Genomic DNA, 21662 nt, shown 5'->3' with positions numbered 1-21662 from the left:
GAAAGAAGACCAAACCTCACTGAAGCCCAAAACTGAAAGTACTGGGATATGTGCCATGTATTACTGGAGGTGCAGACCTATAGTTAGTGAGACTGGTCAGATTCCAACCATTTCTGATCCAACAGAAATCTTCCCTACCTCCATTTCCCGTATCTGTCCCCATACATGACCCCTGTCCCTCTCGAGATGGGCTGAAAGCCAAGCCCTCACTAGCCCTACACAAGCAACTAGAACACCTCACTGGGACCTGGGAGTGTGGGCACAGACAGCATTTGTTACTCTGCCTGGTGATCCACCTGCCTGAAGTGCCAGTGGCCACATCCACTGCAGAACTGCCTCTCCTCTTCCTCACATTTTTAGTTGAGGGTATTTTACTTTCACTTTGAATAGAAAGTAAAATTTAAAAATAGAATCCAGAAGGATACACGGAGTTTGTACAGCAAGATGGTAGACTGAGCACATGAAAAATGAGACCACACAAAGGCACAAAAAGAAAAAGCAAGAGAAAAAGTCTCAAAATTATAAGGAAGGGCTTCTACCAATAAGACAATACAATTGAGCAGCCCAAGCAGAAAGCAGTGATGACAGTGATTGCTGATGCTGCAGAGCGGGACTGGCCCACATTAGGTTAAGTAAGCTGGAGACCAGCCAGCATCATTGAACAAATGGCACAGCACATTCCACAGAAATCTGAGGAGAGATTACCAATATCTTAAAGGTGACCTTTCACACATGCTATCCCAGCAAATCAGGCAATTCTCCTGGCTGTAATGGACGAGATCAGCAGAGGCCAGTCTCCTGAAGTTATGCATTCTTCATACAAATAGGATTTTTATTTTTAAATTTAATATCAATTGACTGCACCACATTTGAGCAAAGTACCCTAAGTGCTTTATTGGTTTGTTTCACCTCTTCTCCATTTTAAAGAAAACATAATCTAACTTTCCATTATTCATTATCATCCAGGCAGGAAGCAAGACAAAAAAAGAACCCTAATTTTTAGCCATACTGTCTATTAAAAATGTAAAATGTTTCCTAAAAGGGCAGGTACATTAATTAGGCTGCCTCAGGATAAATGAAAATTACTAAGAGTGCTCTGCTTTCCTGGATGAGTTTTCCATAGATTATTTATAATTGAATGAAACCAATTACAGCATTTGTAATGGAAACTGTATGTAAGTTAAACATCTCCACTTTTGCAGAAGCTGAAGAGCACACTGCATGGATCGAGAAAGATCTCCACATATTTTTGAAGGGAAAAGAGAAATTATCTTTTCTAGGGGAAAAAAAATAATCCTATAAATGAAACAAACAGGAAATACAAATCAAATGGCCCCAGTGTCACTGAGAGTCCAAGCCTGGATTCTGAGAAGCCATCTCCAGCCGGAAATCCTGAAGCTGAGGACTCAGCTCTTTTCCGTTTCTTCAGAGAGGGAAATACAGCTTAATTAGGCTCAATTTTCTAAATAATGTTTATCCTCTGTAACTAATCAGGAAAACTTTAAATCAGTATCAGATTAATGCTTGTTCAAATAGTGAAACATGCTCTATCTTCCAAATACAATCTTACCCTGCTGACAATTGAAAGGGCTGAGGGTAACGCACACTGGCACAGTTTTTATCGTAAAACAGAAAACATCTTTGCCATCCTACTGAGCAGTCCCTAAAACAACACACATTTTGCTCATGGAGATTTCACCAGTGAGACAAGATAAAAGATAATTTTGGGGAAAAAAGAATTAATGAAGTTTCAAACACAACAGCGCATTCTGAATTAATTTTGAATGAAAGAAGGAAAATGTTTAAACATACTGCTAGGGAATGGAAAAAGTCCCAAATAAAATTAATTGAATCATCATTAAAGAGAATCCTGAGCCTGAAAGATGCTTCAGAGAGAATTCTACTTCTAAGTCACCTGAAAGCAATACACTCATTGAGTTCATCCACCATTATCCAATATTCACCTGGATTACGAATTTTACCCCTCAGTAAGCTAAACAAGTGCATGTGAACTATGAGGCTGACAAATGCAATGCAGAGTTATGCTTTAGCATCAGATATCACAACAAATATGTCAGACCACTTTTGCTGCTAGTAGTCAGAAAGCTGAACTTGATTCCTAATTACTCCTGTGTAATCAGCAATGAAGCTGTGGAATGATATGAATATCCATCTACAGTCATAAAAAATCAATATACAGTAATAATGTACTCTGATTTTTAGTTCCTCTCTAGACTCATATAAAAACAACTTATGAGTGAAAATAAGGGCAGATGCCTGAACACTGTTCATTACTCGTTCTAAGTTTTACACTGCCCTAACAGATACATGGTGACACTACTAGACATTATCATCATGAAGACCTGCAATGCAAGCAGGCTCCAATGCCTGCTGTGCATTATTCAAGAACCTGGAAAAATCTTTTCTTAGAAATTTTTTGTATTTATCCCTGGATGTCAGATAAACCAGCAGACACGAATGTCATTCATGAAAAGGAAAGGACAACTGAAGCAACATAAACAGAGCAATATCCAGTGAAATTTTATCAGATTACTGGAAGTGGTTGGGGTTTTTTATAATCTACATATTGTACTGATCATAAATCTCTGGGCTCAGTCAAGTGTTCTACAGTAGACAGCTGCAATATTAGGGAGCTTGGAAGGTTGCAAGCACACAAGCATTTTTCCCCTATGAAAACACTTCCCTAGTTTAGAATACCCTCTGCCACAGCTTCTTTCTGTAGACTCTCTAGACTGTTTTTTCTCTTATGTGAATATGATGACCAGAGTTCTGCACAGTAATTAAATTTTTTTATTTGTGCATTTTCTTCTTATTTGTTCTCTGCAAGAATTCCTTTATTTCCAAGACAGGCAAACCCGTCTGCATTTCTAAGATTAGTCTTTACCCTGCTTAAGGCCACACTGCTACATTTTTTTTCCATTGACAGTTGTGTTGAACTTCATACCAGATGTAGTCAGCTGCATCATTAGTCATTTCCGGTCTAATCTTCAACACCTTGAGAGAACACCTGCCCATCATATGCTGCAATTATTATGTGACAGTTCTACCATCCTAGTTCTTTTATCTACACCACTTACAAAACTGGATCTGCTTTAAGTGCATTTTTATCCTTTACTTACATAAAGGCTGTCAAATAAGTTTGAATTTTTTCATGCTCTTTTCCCAGCTTCTGTAGGATGGGTGTACTTATTACAGACCTGTATTACCTTCCTGATGTCTCAGTCAACACAAAAGTAAAGGGACCATAAAACTGTGAAAGTTAATTTCTTTGCTTTTATTTAGAAACTTGCTTTTCTAGACCCTTAGAGCAATTCCTGAAGAATGTCCCCACATGCCAGGGAAACACTTACTCGTTATCAAGTATAACAGACCCCAGATTTTTGCTTAGAAAACTGTGCAGCCAAGGCAGAGCTCTATGCTTTACAGTGTTGCTTCTCAAGAAACAAACTCCCCCCCAACCCTCTCATTTCGGAGCAGACCCTACTGAACCCCATGATAATTGCCTGTAATGTTCTCATGTACGATTAAACAAAGATCTAGTTGAAGACTAAAAATTGACGCAAAGACAACACCAACTGGTTTAAATGTTTATCCACCAAATAAGGAAACTGATAAATGGGAGTGGCAAATAATCAGAGAGTACTTACTGTGGCGGAGAGCTGCGGCCCATTGAGCTGTGCGTGCAGGATGGCTTCATTGATGGAGTTCCACATTCCCGACAGTGCAATTTCCAGATCATGTGAGGCAGCCATTTCATTAGTGAGATATTCCAGCGTGGAGATGTACTCCCTCCATTGTGCATCCAGCTCTGACACGCTGGCCAGGCAGCCCCTCATTACATTCAGACAGTAGCCGACGCAGGGTCTGATGAGCGTCAGGCCCTGGCAGTGTGGGCAGTACTGCATCTTCACCAGGGCTCTGCTGCACTCCTTCGTCAGAGCCACGTGTTCAGTAGTATTTATCACTTCAATGCCCAGGCTCAGGGCCTGGCTGAGCATCCGACTGGCCCAAAGAGATTTTGACAGCTCTGTAACCATGTTTTTAGAATAGTGTCCAAAAGGATTTATGTCTTGCCTTGTGAGACGCAGACACTCTGTATAGTCCTCTGATAGATCTGTAATTCCTGGGTTTATTAGCCGACTATACACCAGAGGAAAGAGACTGTCAAAGAACCGCAATACTGCACTTTCCACTGTAGTCTCTGCGCCCAGAATGTAGAGAGAGATGTCTGTAAAAAGCTCCTTAACAGGCTCTGCTGCTTCTTTTGCCATGGGTCTGTAAGCTGTCTCAAACAGGGAGCTTGTGTGGTTTTCAGCAAAGCGAAGCAAAGACTCAAAGGCCTCTAAAACAGGGGCAGAGGAGAGAAAGAATTAGAGGTTAACAGCAGCCACTATCTCAGTCACAGGACTAACACTGTCCTGAACAGGAACACCAACAGTTACATGGAATCTGCAATATGATTACAGTAATACAGTTTTCACCAGTAACGTGATTAGAAAGACACCTAAATAATACCTGTGCATAATAAATAAAGGTAACATGTAACACACAATTATTTTCTTTAAAAAAGATGACTCTCTTCTCCCTAGCTAGACCCTGACCCAAACTTGATAGTCAAGGAAGGACTCACACAGACTCCTGTGAGCACAAGCTTTTGGAACTGACATTGCATTTGGGCATTCAACTGGGTATATTTCCAAAATATCCCTTTAGCTCAATGAGAGATTGTGACATAAATGAATACAAAAAGAAGCTGAAGCTTTTGTTTCACAGTTCTGTGAGTATGTGGCTTGAGAGGCACTTCTTGCAAAGTACAACTCCAGGATGAAGGAAAAACGCTGTGTAAATAAATTCTCTCCCCATTAACACTGGCCAGATCTGGAGACCAGCCAGTGGTTGGGCAGGACTTGACATCAAGTCTGCTGTGACCCAAAACCAAAAAAGAAATAATAAAGTCAGAAAAATCCTATCTCCTTTAACCATACCATTGTCAAAAGTGAAGAAAAAATAATGTTTAAGAAGTTCCACAGTTAACACATTTCAAAATGCATATGGCAAATATTATACACTCAAACCACTGACTGACTGGGGCGCTACAATCCATGGACAGGGTAAGGAAGCGATTATTTTTAAAGACACAGAAGATAGCAATCCACACCATTCCCACTGCTTTCTTTGGAAGCTCTCCAACAAAAAGCCTCTGACATAAATCATTCTTGCACTCCTCTAGGTGGCAAGTAGTTCCAGTCAAGGCAGGAGACCTGTCACATTATACCTCCTGAGGACTGGCCAGATAATGGGGTTTTTGGTCTAATCCTACTCTACATTCATACGAACATCACCATGTGATTCACTGCACTGCAGCACAAACCCAAGTCACTCACAGATCAGCCCAACAAAGGAGCAGATACAATAATGTAAATCAAGATTAGCACGTGCTGGCAAAGTTCTGCAGCAAAGCCTGCTCGGTGCCTTCCCCTATGACATCTCCCTGAACAACTCACTCGCTTGGTATGATAAGCATTACAGTCCCTTTTACCACAAAGTGTGGTTTAACTTAACAGATATTACAGCATATCTCATTGCATATTAAATCATCAGTATTTTGCACACACGCACTGCATTCTTCTGCCAGAAAAATCACTTCAATATTCCCACTAGTATTACAGCAACTAATACTCTGGAAGTGCTTATAAAGTCCTAGAAATTAAGAATCCACATACACTTCAGTTGAAAAAGATGACAGTTTATTCTTGGGCAGAGAAACACCTTGCCAAGTTTCAATCTGAAGCACTTTTATAGCTGGTAACAATTCTGAAAATTAGATTTATGATGGAAATCTTGACACAAACTGTAGAGCAGGTTGTTTTGTGCACACTATTGGAAGTTTTTCTCTTTGTCACATCACCTCTGTGTGTATTTTTATTTCTAGAGGAAAACTAAACGTAATTTTTATCATACAAAAAACTCAAAAGAAATATTTAAAACATGAAAACAATGGTTTAAGTTTCCTCCCTACACACAATCCCTTACAGCTTATCATTAAATTATGGGAGTAGGGACTGTCATCTACAATGCCAACAGTCCTGTGCTGTTCCTTTACCTTCCACATCCACAAAGGCAGAACTGCAGACATCACTCTCCTTTCCTGAAAACTAAACAAAATTCATTTATGAATGTGCAAGTGCCCTTATTTTCCTGAGAAATGACAGCCCCAGCGAAAGATGAGAATAAAACAACCAATGACAACACACATCCCAAGAAAACAGACCTCAGCAGATTCCTGGGATACTGGTTGTAGACTAGAAATCATGCTGCATTTTGTTTTCAAGCCCCTTGACCATGAAAATCCTATATTCAATTACATGAAATTCTGTGTTATTCTGAGACAAGTAGGAATGTAATTTTTCATTGTATAAGGGGAAACTGCAATGGCATGTAGCTTCATTCCTCCTGCAAAAAGAGCCCTAATGCTAAAAATACAGCCCAAAAATATTGCTGGTGATTGTAGGTGTGCTGCAAACACCCGTAAGGTATCGTTTGCCTCCTTATCACCATTGCTGAGACACAAAAATGACTCACGACTGCAGTCAGTGATGTTCCAGAAGGAAATATACAGGTCTTTTTTCATTGTTAAGGCATTAAGAGATGTTTGAGACAATCGAATTACTGTTCTTAGACCTTTAAATTAGAAATAATGGGGCATCACACAGTCAAATGGCTTGGCAACAATGGACAGTTTGCGTTCTGGCTGTACAGAGCAGGCAGCTGCTATAGTGATTAATTATGTGCTTTTAGTGCACCTTGTATGGCACTTTGTGTGAAGTTTCTAAATCCCAAGGAAGATTTACCACTGTCCACAAGATCAGCTGCTCATCTGTACAGTCAAATACAGCAAACTTCAAACAGTTAGGAGCTCACAAAAAGCTGATTTCTAAGCCTAAAGATACACTGAGAGAATAATTTGATCATCTTTCACCGCCCTTGACACAAGCTCCCCAGCAGCCCTGAATAAATTGCAAATATATTGATTCTGAGCAGAAATAAGCCTTAATCAAAATAACCCAACACTTGATGAAGACGTTACATATATTTCTGCCTTCCACTAGTATTAAAATAAATAGGAATATGGAGAATAAGGTTTGTTCTCACGCTCCTCAGAAGCTCCTTTTTGATTTAAGACTACAGGGAAAGTGAAACAACAGCCAGATTCAGATTTTGAACTCACACACTGGTAACTCTTTAATGAAAGTCAGGCAACACCACCTTCCACGGGGAGAATTTTGTTGAAACCATTTATTATGCGCTCACCAAACACTAGATGCCACCACTGATGTGCCTGGACAACTCAAAACACAGCTGACCAAACACAGCTCACCTCTGGAAACTTCCCATTGCACCGCTGGGGTTACGGAATGAGTTTCTGGAGAGGAGCCCTGTTCTGAGGAGATGCCACGCTGGGTTTGCTGCTCCAGCAGCAGCACAGGGCCTGCCAGGCCAAGCAGCCAACCAGTTCTTATGTTGGGCCTCCAGCCTGGGTCCTACCTCTCACATACACTAAAAATTGCATTATGCTTAGTCTAGCACACACAGATTGGAAAACATTGCTTTGCATGTACAGCATTCCTGTTTATTCACCCTGAGCATGGCACAGCTTGGTTGGGAGCACTAGCTCCCTTCTGACAAAAATACAGCCATCCTGACACACAAGATGTTGTCCTTCTCTTCAGCCAGCCACCAGCTACATTTCATATGCCTGATGCAATAAAAATCACAAAGGATTCCTGACTTACCTCACACCAGCCTTTGCATCAGTGTAACACCGCTGACTTCAGTGGGATTTAATCCTGATTTAAACGCATTGCATGTCACAAAAAGCTGCAGAATATTAGTGTTTCTGCTAAAGAATAGTGCTACAGGGAGAAACAGATGGAGGAGGTTAGGTATCACTCTGCCCAGTGCTGGTGTACCAGCATTTTCCAATATCTCCTCTATTTTTTCACCACCCGGAGGTCTATTTGTGGAAGAACAACTAGATTTTAAGTAGCAGTACAGGCACTATAGCTGTGACTCATTCCTCACATCACATAAACACTACATCCACTGACTTACTTTACCTTCCTTCAGCAGGAATAGCTGCCTGTGCTTTTAAATTGCTGTCACCTCCATGTGAGTCCAGTCTGATGTAAGGGCTCTCTGAGTTTGTGTCCAGGCCACCACTTCGTCTCCTGCAGCCTTATCCTCAGAACGAGAATCAAAGATGCACAACTGCCACGCATCAATTTGCAACTCTTTCAGCCACAAAGATCTCTCTGAGTGTATTCCAAGGAGCTGTTTATTTTGCTAGGCTCCTGGACAAACAGCAACATAACCTCAAGAAGAGACTTGAAGAGAAGATCTGCTGAATAGCGAGTTGACACACGTGGCAGCGCCAGAGCCTGCATTCAGGACTGCCTTCATCTCATAAAACCTGGTTTTCTCACAGTGCATGGCAGGCAGCAGATGTGGTCTCAGGGAACACACTTGGATAGAAGTTTTCCAAGAAAATCTGGATTGATATAATATAGCCATGCATGGAGAAAGCTCATTTGCTTCCCTCCCTCATACAAGCCCTTCACAAGCTATTGAGATCCATGTTCTGCAAAGCAGCTGTAGGGTTCAGATGGAGAGCATTAGGCAAGGTTAAGCAACTTTCAACTCGCTGGATTATGAATCTGTTCAAACCCACATTCTTTTCTTTCCACAGGTCCAACACAGGAATATTTAGCATGGAAACCATTTTCCCAAAACCAAGTCAACCTAAACACCAGAGACCTCTGTGCACAGAGAACCATTTCTGCCCCACATCAGCTGAGGCTGAGAGAGAGCAGATCTCATGTTTGGAACCCCACATCTTCAATGACCAAAGTCCTAAAACTCAGTGCAAACCACGCCAGGCCTGGGTGACAGGGAAGTTACTGTCACTGTCATCATGCTTCTGGTTGCAGCTCAAAGCTGCCACCTTGCCCACAGAGCTGACCTGGTAAGATCACCCTGATAATGCAGCAGCCCTCCACTACATTAATGTTTCCTTACACTCTGCAATAATTGACAGCCTGCTGGGCTTAAATTTAAAAAATCCACTAATTCCTTAAAAAAAAAATCATTATATTATAAACATTACTGAAAAGTTTTAACAATACTCACAGAACTATCTATACAGAATCTATACAGAAATAACATCTGTGTACATTGAGTGTAATCACAAAAGAAGAATGAGAAATTTAAGTAGCTCCATTATTTGCTTGCTCTCTTAGGACCACACCAATATTTGGCTCCTTTCCCTTCAACATCTTGCATTTATTAGAGAGTTACCGGATGAATGAAAGATATAGTTTGTTGAACAATTGCTTCCTTTGTGGCATTTCACTAGTAGCGAAACTTCCAATGCTTGGAAATTTCCTTCTTATCCTCTTTATCCTTCTGCTCAAAGTGGAGCCAAAGCTCTTCATTAACACCCTACTTTTCCCTCGCCTTTACTGTTTTTAGCATGGCAGTCTTCCTATACATAAACACAGCCACTCTTGATGAAGCTGATGAGAAATAACATGTTAATAAAACTATCAGCAGTCTGATGGGAGTATGATATCCACACATCACAGCTGACACACCACCACCACTTTCAGGAAACGTTGCAAGCTTGCCCCAAAACTATTTTGGGCCAGAGAAAAAACTGACAGTGCTCAGAATCTGGCCAAGCAGAAGCATCTCTTGCTTTCTACTCACTTCCTGTAGCTGCTCTTATCAAGGCAGGGTGCAAAACAGATCAAGAAGCAAGAAAGCAAAGTCAGTTTTGGAAAGGGGTGGAAAAGGCAGTTTGAATTTGCTCACCCTGACAGCAAGGAGAGGGTACAATGGCTTTAAAGCTCATCAGTTCTTCTGAATCACACAGGAAAAAAAGGCATCTTTCCATTACTGTGCATTGGGGCAAGGTCTTTACTTCATCTCCTCATGAGTTTGTTTACAATGACAACATCTGATAAATATCTCAGCATGTACCTTGGATACTGTATGTACCAAATGTTGATAGAAACTTCTGCTCAAGTTGAAAGGAAGTCTGTGCCTCCTCTGTCTATACCCACCAGCTATGGACATCACTGATGATCCAGAAATCCATGAGTAGGATTATTTACGGGCTAATACCTTCATCCTTTAACCCTTTGCTCAATTCCAAGTGTAATTCAAGCCTGTTTCTAAACTTTAGGAAACTTCTGACAAGTTGTAAGGGTTTAAAAAAATTCTAGAAGTGAGACCTCAGAGAATAAGAACACCTGGTCTTTCCTCCTGTGCTGGGAGCTGAGACAGTGGTTTGCCATGGGTAACACTGGACAGGAGAAAGCCTGTGCAATGTGAGGGGCAGAGCAGCAGACCCGTTTCCAAAGAAGACTGACTTCCAACAGCAGCAAGAGGAACCAACACCATTAAGTACCATCTGAAAACTGCTATCTTGGTATGAAATTTATGTCTTGCTTGTTTGATATGCACAAACCTACTCTGTGAGCCTTGGCATAGCTGTGCAGTTCTACAGGAAACAACCACCTCCTCAGACTGCAGCCCCAGCCAGCAAACCCACACCCTTTGCTCAATCACACAGTCACACAGGACACTTTCTTCTTATTATTATTATTATTATTTCTTTTTTTAGGCTTAAACAGCTTCTTTAGTATACAATCTCGTACAGGGAGAAGGGGAAGAAAAATGCAGCTCATTTTGGTGAGAGTAATGAACACTGAAACCATTAACTTTGGGTTATTTTGGTGTTTGATTCTGGAAGCGTCAGTAATAGAAATAAGATCAAGTCTAAACAGGCTGCTTATCTTCACCTGCTTCAGAGGTTAGTGAGGCAAAGGGAAAAAGGCAGTAGATGCACAAGCCTAGGAAATACCTTAATAACAACAGAATGGGCTAGCAAGAAATAATCTTTTGTTCTGCTCTGGTCAGTTTGCCATGAAGTCTCAAATAATGGTTTCTGTAGAATGTGCTGGGGAATATATCCAAGTTGCTGGAAGTAGTAACCACACTGCACACATTTTTCAGACTTAGCAGCCTTGGCTTTATCATTTACAAACCAGCAACGCTTAACAAAGTTGCAACAAGCTGTGAAACTATTGATTAAAAACACACAGCTCTGCACTCTGCTGTCCCAAACCATAATAGCCCTTTTTAAAGAAAACACTACATAGAAGAGTTCATAGAAAACAATTAAGTTGTTATGCTTCACAGAATCAGTTAAAGTTTGCTGGCTTGACTTTGACCTGTTCACTACATATTTCATCTTCAGACTCTTTTGTGAATACAATGAATGAGCTGGTAATTAAATTTAGCTATTTATTATTTCTGTATATACTCCATTTCAGTACAGTTGCACATTATTTTACACACTATAATTACAAGGTACAATTACTTACTCTTTTCTAAAGCGAGCAGTCTCAAGTAAAACTAAATCAGTTGGCCAGCAGAAAGCTGAAGACCAGATGTGGTATTTACCTTTCATGACACCACCAGGTTTCCACTGACAGATAAACAAAGCAAGTAGTTCTTTGGAATATTTGTGCAGTAGAAGTATGGACACCTCCCATCACTGGAGTAAGATGATCCAGAAGAGCAGTAAAAGTCCTGAGGACTGTGGCTGGATGTGTTATAAAAGCTGTGGCTATCAGTCTCGTTCCCCTTCCATCAGAACTCCAAAAGATGATTCGTATAATTCATATCTGCCAGGTTCAAAACTGTCAGCCATTCCTTAATAATATCAATTCACAGTTTTAACAGGAATTGGGCCAAGATAACTTAAGGAAGAACTACAGCTGTGCTTCAGTGACATTGTTATACCCTTCATTTGCTTTCCAAGGACAAATTATTTATAATAACAGTTCTCACAATCTACAGAAATACAAAAGAAAAAGCCACAGCAGTTGTGTATCTGTAGGTAATCAGGCTCATCACTGCAGTTCTTCAGAGGTTTAATAGTCATTAGAGTAGGAGCAGAAACAATGTTATCACAGTTATTTGATCAGTCACTAACATGGATAGTGATGACTGGAAGCTACAGCAAGCAGCACGCAATTCCCAGGATGGATTACAGCACAAAGCACTTGCAAAACAGCTTTGAATGACAACTCTGTAACCGTCAACATTCTATTCCAGACAGACCCCCAGGGACAGTCCACGTTGCTTAAATTAGGTCCGATCTAACTATTCTAATGAACAAAGTTTTTGCCATATTAAAAAAAAAGCATCTGGTTTTATTTTTCAGGCTAAAACCCTATGTGCTGTTGCAAAGATGTTCAAGTGAAATGAAAGACACCATTTTTCCTTAGAAAATAAAAAAGCTTTCCAGTAAAAATAAACAACAGCTTGAACAATATTGTCTTAAAAAATCAATGCTGGGGGATGAGGTAAACCCCCAGTTTCTTTTCAAGTAAGGGTCTTGCTGGGGGCAGGGTGTGGGGTTTTTCTGACATATTTGAATATTGTTATAAAGACACAGTGAGACCCATGGCCTAAAAACCTAAGGATATATTCTGGTTCTAAAACACGGCCTGCCCTCATTTTAGTCTCTTCAGAATAGATACTTGGTACCTCTGGCTGCAGTTCCTTTGAGCAGAACCTCCAGTGCCAAAATCTTGCCAACTTTTTGTTCCAATTCTCAAAACACAACAGCCCCGAGAGGTTGGGGGGCTCAGAGGTGATTGGGTGCCAGGGCAGTGTTCCCTGGAGAGCCAGTCACTGTCCATGTTGTTCACTTCTGCTCAAAATCACATATCACAGCACTGGAAGCTGTTGGCAGTCTTGGTGTTTTGCTGTTGGTGTCTGCTGCGGGTAGGTGGAGAAGGCCAGGGGGTGGCTGGGCTCCTTCTTTCTCCCTTCGAGGGCGGAAGGGGAGCCCTGAGGCCCCCCAGCTCTGCCTAGGCCAGAGTTAAGAGGCAGCATTTGGAGTGTGTGCTGTGAAGGAAGAAATTCGCAGCACCAGAGATAAGAGAAGAGAGGTAGGCTTTACAGCCAAGTCCTCTCCCCCCTCCTTTCTGCAGTTAAAGCTGTGGAGGGGGGCTTTTTCTTTCCCTCCGCTGTGGAGGAGAGGCTCAGCATTGGGGCTGAGCCAAGAGACGGGCCAGAGGAGGAGGCTCGGCGCTCGGGAGAAGAATCCCAGGCGAAATTGGAGACAGGCCAAGAGCTCGGGAGTTGCCTGCCAAAGCTGACTGGGGGCAACCGAAAACTGACTCGGAGGATGCTTGATAATCTGAACTGCACTGCAGCAGCCTACGAACCGAGGTATGAGATCGAGAGATCACACAGTAGACCGAGGAGCAAGGACTCAAAGCTACATTCTTGGACTTCGTGAGGAGAAAGGCTGCAACAAACAGCTGGAGCTTGGTGAGAGGGGAGCGTTCGGGCCCAGAACACTCCCACGAGAGAGAGACTGGTTACCCATCAGCCTTGAAAAGCTCTTCCTGGACTAAAGTTAAAGGGAGGGACTTAAAAGGACTGACAGAAATGTAAATATATATATATATATATATATAGTTGCTTTTAGTTTGTACAGTATATTTATTTGTGTAAATAAATGTATATATTTCCCCTTCCCCTATAGAAGCCTCTGGCCTGAAAGTTTCTCTTCGGTGTTGAGATAAATTGTGGGAAGGGGTGGGGGGAAAGCCTGGAAATTAGATTTTGGATTTCTAATGTGGCTCAAACTGCCACAACACGGTTGTTATCAGAGCACCTAGTGAAAGATGGAGTTCCAGGTACCATTAGGGCACAGCTGCTTCTGGGGTGAGCTGGAGGGGAAAACTGCTCCTGATGCCAATATATATCAAGCCCGGGTACCCAAAAATGCTACTGTCACTGGGAAACAGTGAAAAACAATTACCTCCTTCTTTCTGGGGTTCCATGGCAATTATTTTTCCACGTGTGCAAGCCATTTCTCAGTGCTGTGAATCACTGCACTACAAATGCCAGCATGGGGCTCTTGGATAAGTGACAATAATGCCCTTATTGAAATCTCTAGGATTAAGACTTTCAGGTAATCTCTTCCCACAGACTGGGTATCATTCCTCTTTGGATTTGCCAAACTACTTTAATCACAAGGACTTCAGGCATGAGCTATTTAGTGTACATAGTGTAGTTTCCAGAACTAAACCAGACTTATGGAAGAATCCCGGCCCACCCACGACTGCCATACGGGCTGGCTTGAGCACCTGAGGCAACATATCATTTATCATGGCATTCCAAATGCTCTGGGCCTACATGGAGCAGAAAATCCTCTTAACTGGATCCTATGCCTAGGTAAAGGTGAGGACAACATTCAAATGACAACATGTATAGGACATACACATACAAATATTCAAGAGCAAGCAGGCGGACTACTGCCAGAAAATCCAAAATGGGATTATGGGTGAGGACACAGCTAATGTACAAGTGAAATGTGGCTACGTAGAGAGATTGCTGGTTTACATTGCTTGAAGAAAGGCACTATTCAAAAAATAAACAGGTAAAGAAAGGTCAAAAATTGCTTCTGCAGCATCACTGCGAATGAAAGCCACAGAGAAAGTAAAAGCTGTGCCAACTACACACAGTGCCAGGTACTAATAGCAGAGAGGAACAGATGCCATCGCTAGAGAAAGAGAGGGCATTTAATGCTGGTGGTCTCTTGGAACTCAAACGTGCTGCACACTGACACAATTGGGCTTGGAGAGCAGGCAGCCAGGCCCTCCAAAAGCACTACAGACTCCTCTCTGTTGCTTGACTTGTGCAGTGGCACCGATGATCCTGGAGGCACTGAGCACTGGAATGTTACCTACAGAGAAGTATCAAATACAAAACCTTTCTTTAGAATCCAGATGTGACCAGAGTACCGAATACACTCCCAAATCTGTCTCTGGTATGTCGCTGCACTGCATGTTCGTGTTTCCTGGCAGAAACACACTTCAAAGTTGCCAGTAACTTTGAGAGCCGTAGAAGAAATTGAGGTGTTTATCTGCATCTCTGATGTATTAAGTGTTATTGAGAAAGGAAAACTTGCACTAGTTAAGAAATAAGAACCAAAAATTTCTCTTCTGAGTTAATCAGGAGAAAGCAGGAAGACGTAAAAGTCTTTTCATTCTTTTGGGAATCTTTTCATTAACAGAAAAGCAACCAGACAGTAGTCTCTAGAGAGAATTTTCTCGACCCTCTGATTAAGGAGTTCAACTGGCAGTAGGAAAACTAATATGTTTGTTTCATAAGGTCATGAACTATTTCATGATTTCCAGCTGAAATAGTTAGGTGGTCTATTATGACCTGTTTCTAAAAATCTAAGAGAAAAACAGCTACAAGAGAAAGGATTAGTTTAATAAAGATGAAATACAGGGGGGAGATAATTTGTTTTTCAAGGTAGTTTTTTTTCTTCTTTTGTTGAGGTACTAACAGAAATACAAGAAATTATGTCCAAGTTCCATTAAAGAGCCCAGGTCACAAATAAGACTAAAAAAGAAAGAGTTTTAAAAATCTAGATTAAATCTCTATATATCGACAACTTCAAAACAAAGAAAATTGTCTTTTGTAGAGACCAGCAGTAATGCAGTCCTGTGTGTTCCACAGTGAAGAAAGACTCTCTAACCCAGAAGCGTCAGGTGGCTCGAGTACTGTGCTCCTGTGTGTGGGCAGAACCTCCAGCCCTCAGCTGCAGGAGGGAAAAGGACCAGGACTCACCAGGGCAGTCAGACACCACGTGGCAGCCCACACACAACCACTGTGGACTTCCCATTTGTTCAAAAGCACAGGCCACAAAACCTACCGGCCGTTTCTTCTGATTTCGGATTGAGCAGCATCAACTTCCTTTCCCAGTACTGACTTTACCCAGCCTTCTCCCTACACATAGGGAAGCCTTAACAAAACAAAAGAACACGTGGAAGTTCCATAGCTAAGATCAGTGCAGAGACTGTCTTTCATACAAGTCATCTTCTGCAAATAATTTAATTCGCTGGCTTTCGTGTTTCAGACCCTTGGGCAACTCCTATCCCCAAAAACTAGCAACAGATGCAGGATCCTCACCCAAATCTGAGCTGAAAACACTCCTCGGCACTGCTCCCTAGACCAGCTGCAGGCCACTGTGGTCCATGTGTGGCTAACAGGGTGAGGGCCACTGGGCTCTTCAGCAGTGCACTGAGAAGCACACAGTCACCTAAAATTAATGGCAGAGGAACTGGCCTCAGAGAAAAGACACAGGCAAGCAATGCTTAAAAAACAAAACCCTTTCCTGCAGCATCTATTTTTGGCTGTGTCCTCTTGTAGATTATTTTGCAAACATATTTGATATCCTAATGGCATAAGGTAATTGAAAGGACATGTTTGCTTGAAGAATCTGACCTTGTTCATGGACTTTCGTTCCAGTCAGAACAAAGAATTCCACTAAGCTTACTGAAGAAAAATAGTGGAAAAGACTTCCATGACTTTTCAACCAAGACAGAATTGAAATCACTGGAAATTTAGGAAAATATTCTAGGTGTTGTTTTTTAAAATTTCACATGCTTACAAAGCCTCACTCAATGGAAAAAATTAACGGGCAATCAATACTTTAAATAATCCTATAAAAATAGAACACATATGTTTTTATGGTGAAGAGTTTCTCCTCAATTTATCCCCCAAATTCCTTCAAATAAAGTGACTGGCATGTGTTCAACACATGGGTCAGCACTGGCAGAAGAACATATGTTGGTGATTTGATAGCTAACCAGATGTTTGTGGAGAAATAGCTCTAGGTATTCCTAAGGGAAAGCACATGAAACCCATTAGCACTAATAAATCAAAACACCGATTTTTCTCCTGAAATTCCTGCCTTAGAGAATATCCAAAGGTAAGTTTTTTCCAATCACATTGACTACAGAGATTTTGCAGGACGAGCCTCTGTTGCACCAATGAAGATCAAAGGCCAAAGCAATGAAATTTCTTATGTGCAGAAAGTTGCACAGTCCTTGATCAAAATAAAGTCACCCTGACACTGTAGTTCAACATTCCCACACATATCCAGACACCTTCTGAGATGAGCAGGGTTCACAAGATCCCAGAATTTGCTTAAATTCTTAAAGTTGTATAGTTGCAATCCCGTCCTTGCTTATTCATCCCCTGACTTTGAGGTGAGACTGACTGGCCTGTAGTTCCTTGGGTCTTCCTTTTTTTCCATTTTGAAAATGAGGGTTGTGTTTCTCCTTTTCCAGTCAGCGGGAACTTCAGCCAGACTGCCATGACTTCTCCAATATGATGGACACTGGCTTAGCCACTACATGTGCCAGTTCCCTCAGGACCCATGGATGCACTGCGACAGAGTTAGGAGTAGATTTTTGTGGGAATGCATTAGCTTTCTTCTCCTACCTTCTCATGTCATGTTATGACTGTATTGTTTTCTCTACTGGTTAAGGGTATTTCACGAATTACAACATATACTTCCTTTTTTTTGGTTAAATTACGTGGGTCATTAGAACTCAATTGCAGAAATATTATACTTGGAATTGAGGGTCAAAGCATCCATCACATCTGTCACACTGAAGTTTTAATAAGCAATTGTTAAAACCCCTTATATACAAGCAGCTTTTACAGTTCTGGTAAAAGTTGTGCAATCTTTTACTCCGCAACTTAATGAAAAATAAAAGTTGCAGATAAATCAAACTCTAATGAAAGTAAATTAGCCATTCTGCTCCAGCAGAATTCCAACACAAATGAGCACACTGAGATTGACTGCAGCAATATAATGCAGTGCTCTCCTGAATTCCAATTCAGGGCTCCCCTTTCCAGGGAGCTTTACAGGAAGTTCATCAAACAAGTATTCAGAACCAAAACTATGATCTACACAAATGGTATCATGAGCTCTAACAAGCTCCAGCCAAGTCAGGAGTCTTTCTTAGGCAAGGGGGAGTCTCGTGACAGTCCTGGCTTTTTAACAGCACATTTTTTTAACACACCAAAGCCAGTCAGCTGCTTTTATTCTCTCAGAAGACAGAAAGTTTAATTCTCAACAGAGAGCTCCACACCATGGTCACTTGTTCATCTATCCTACAAACTCAGCTGACTTTAATCACTGAGTGCTGTCCTAAATTTGTATCATTCATATTATATTAAGAACATTTAACATAATAGAGGGAGTAAACAGACTCTTAACTAAAAGGCAAAGTTTGTGAAGAATTTCTCTCTTAAAATGCTTATCTTCATTTCAAGGTCACATGAAATCAATAAAAATAAATCAATTTTTGTACCCTACCCATTTAGGTATTACATTTCTAGCCCAGTCAGAATAAAAAAAGTAAAGATGAAGTTTTAAAAAGGGGAGGGTGAGCGGAGAATCACCATGAAATATTCTGACAGCAATTTTGTTGGTTTTGTTTCAGGAGAAAGTTCAAGATTCAGCCACTTTCATAAGCAAGTAAATTCTCCACTTTTTTTTTCTGTCTCTTTAAATTTATTATAATAGACACCTCCCACTGGGTAAGTTCTACTCTTTGAAGCCCTAGAACTGACTGCTTATTTTAAGAAAGACCCTTTGACGTGAAACTTTATCTGTATAACCCTGTAATGGGATCAAGCCCTTCAGAAGCACTGAAAGAAACCGAGAGAGGAACAGAACCACCACCCAACCAAAGTAGGAAAATGACTGGTAGACTGCAAATGAGAGGGGAACAGATAACACAGAAGAAATTCTGAGTCCTGAAGGAAAAAACACATTTCTGCATTTCAGATCCAGTTCAGAAAAGCATTTTGGCATATAGGAGGTTTATCTTAGTTCTGCAATACTGTTCTTGATCCACAAAATCCCCACAGAACTTCAGTGCTCACTTAAGTTTACTGCCAAGAAAGCGGACTTGTGGAACAGGGCCTTAAATTTCACAAAATCATTTGAATTCTGTAAGGCCATTTCAGTTCCTTTTGACAAATCTCCTGCCTTCTTGTTCCACAAAGGTCAAATTGTGGAAGAGTTTTCTCTTGTCTTCCAGATCAATCTTGTATAATGAAACTCCTCATAAGACTGGGAATAAAAATGTTGACTTGATTAATCTATTCTGGGAAATGTTATGGACCAGCTCCCTGTGAATAGAAGAGACTGTTTCAGCGGGAAGGGAGCTGCAATAACCACATCTAGTCTGACTGCCTGATCCATTCAGGGCTGATCAGATTAAAGCATCTTGGTTAGGGCATTGTCCAAATGCCTCAATCAATGACAGCCTTGGGGCATCAATCACCCCCTGGAGGAAGCCTGTTCCAGGGTCTGACCACCCTCTTGGTAAAGAAATGGTTCCTAATGGTTCCTGTGCTCTTGCCTGGCACAGCTTTGAGCCAATATTGTGCCTTGACCAAAAATCGCCCCATCTTGTAGAAGTATCATGCCCTGATGCTTTCCCCCCCCCCATCCTAATGTAGGGAAGCTCTGTAAGAACCAAGAGTTTCCCAATTCAAAGCATCCCTGAAATGGAAACTCAGTGATGCTGAAAAGCCTGCACTGTAATTTAGGGAGGCACAGCCAGAGACAACCCACCAAACACACACAGAGCAAGAGACACAAACCATTAAAATAAAAGGGGCATCAGGTTGAAGGGGTTTCCAAATTTAGAAGACATAAAACTTGAGGACTGGTTTTCAATCTATTCTTCAAAGAAAAGGTATAGGAGATCTGCAGCTTGGGGAATTTCAACATATTGAAGGAAGCAGAGGGCTCAGCATGGCAAAGGAAGCCCTGGAACTGATTCTGAGCAGATTAAATCAGTATTTACAAGCATTACAAAATTTTAATTTGTTTAATATACTTTAGGCAATGCTGGTTCTTAAAGCACGTTCAGGAACATTCTAAATATAATGCTCAGTTTCTGAGAATTCATTTCCCAGCCGTGATCACACCTCACAGATACCATACAAAAGCCAAGCAGTCTGTTATGCTGGCCAAGACAAACATCCATCTACATCTTCCTAGGCCTGATATTACAGTGGGCCCTGGAGGAATGCAAAAGTGTATACCCACTGGTCCTCAAAATCTGACATCTGAGTTTGCTGAAAGCTGCTTAAATATCACAGAAATATCCAAGGAACACTCAGAAATTATTTATGGATCTTGTGGTTAACTGGGATGGGATGGCATGGACTTTTGGGACATGAAGGAACCGCCACACAGGAAGAAACAGAGATGGATCCAATCCCAGGTCTGATAGCAAGGAATAGTTACCATCAGTTACCATGAAGACCTGCAGTTGACAGCCCCAGGGGACCTGCCCAATCTCTCACAGTCTTTCCTGGCTTTAATATACCACAAGAATTTCTTATTGTTTGTTTTTATGTCTTTGATTCTTTGCTCTTCAAATTCCATTTCTGGCCCTTCAGTTCCCTTTTCACAATGCCCACTCTAGGCTGTGCCCCCGTCTCTAGCATTCCCTAGTGTTGGATTTCCAGTTTCTGACAGCTATTTCTTTTGCTCAAATAACCTCCTGAACTTTGTGTTTAAGCATATGGATTCATTTGCCTTTCAGCTCCTTTTCTCAAATTTTGCTATTCCCATTTGCAGTGACAGGCTGTGGTGTGCTTAAGTAGCTACTATGCCTAAACTAAGATTTTAATTTCTATACTTAATCACAGCCATACATTTAAACAATGTTTACGTTGTTCTAGTAATCAAGAGGGGATCCCAAGAATGTTGGTCATTATGTTCTCCCACCTCTATAAAAGCCATGTTGAACTTAAACTGTAAATCTGTACTGTGAGTATGAGACAACTTGCACATTGAAATTGAAACCTACATAAACCAGATCCAGTCTTAGCTAACTGAAGCAATTACGGTAGCAAGTAATATTGGGACCTCAATCAAATATAGCAGTGGCATCTATCAAGTCTGTCCCTATCACAGGGATAAACAGTGGGTTGTTTTAGCTACATTTATTTGTGCAAAAGTTCAAATAGCAAAACTCTCTAAGATCTCTAGGCTCAGAAACTGCAGTATCTCTGGAAATACTAGTTAGTAACATTTCTGGGCAAGATTTACCACTGAGATCTTAAAAGTTTTCATGTAAATGACAACTATAACTTTAAAAAACCTTCCCACGTCCTGAGAGGCTGACATACATCCCAGCCCAGAGTACTGGAAGCATCTGGGACTTGCTTCCCATTTCAACTAACCTGAAAAACCAAAGTTAAAATTACAGACCGATTTCCTCGCTACAAAAAACATCCCATTTCTTTCAGTGGGCAGTACTCTGAGCTTTCCTTTATTTTTAATGCAGCCTTAGTCCGCTACCACCAGCTTCCTGACAGGTGAGATATTTTTCTACTGACAGGCTATCAATTAACCTGTTGCCACAAAAGCATAACAAAGAGTAAAACAAAATGTGAAAGATGAAAGATTCATCAGAGGTATCACAGAGAAATCTAGAAACAGCATCGCTTCAATTAAGGTTCTTTTCCCTATGGTCATATAGTCTCTCCTGTACAAAAGCAGTGTTGTTCAGTTATTACTTCAATCTCAGGGTTTAATTTCCTCTTCAGCACTTGAGATGCAAGTAGGAAGGAAAGCAGAAAATGAAAAATGGAAATCAGAAGTCACTACACAGATGTGGTACTTCATCTTAGCTGATGAAGTAGGAGCAACAAAAGCTTCA

At 41.1% G+C, this 21662-nt stretch overlaps 1 protein-coding gene across 4 annotated transcripts in view; it reads right to left on the bottom strand.

Moving 5' to 3' along the window:
* The window catches only part of LOC108507271 (glypican-5-like), a 412210-nt gene that overhangs the window by 285115 nt on the left and 105433 nt on the right, over window positions 1-21662 (bottom strand). For all 4 annotated transcript variants that reach the window (XM_017835098.1, XM_017835095.1, XM_017835096.1 and 1 more), the window contains exon 3: window positions 3669-4363. In XM_017835098.1, the coding sequence (XP_017690587.1) occupies window positions 3669-4363 (695 nt within the window). The remainder of the gene's footprint in view (window positions 1-3668; window positions 4364-21662) is intronic.

The sequence above is a fragment of the Lepidothrix coronata genome, unplaced genomic scaffold (genome assembly GCF_001604755.1).
Source record: "Lepidothrix coronata isolate B3197 unplaced genomic scaffold, Lepidothrix_coronata-1.0 Scaffold248, whole genome shotgun sequence".
Classification (NCBI taxonomy): Eukaryota; Metazoa; Chordata; class Aves; order Passeriformes; family Pipridae; genus Lepidothrix; species Lepidothrix coronata.
Note: the sequence above shows the minus strand (reverse complement) of the source record. Positions and strands in the feature narration are given on the sequence as shown.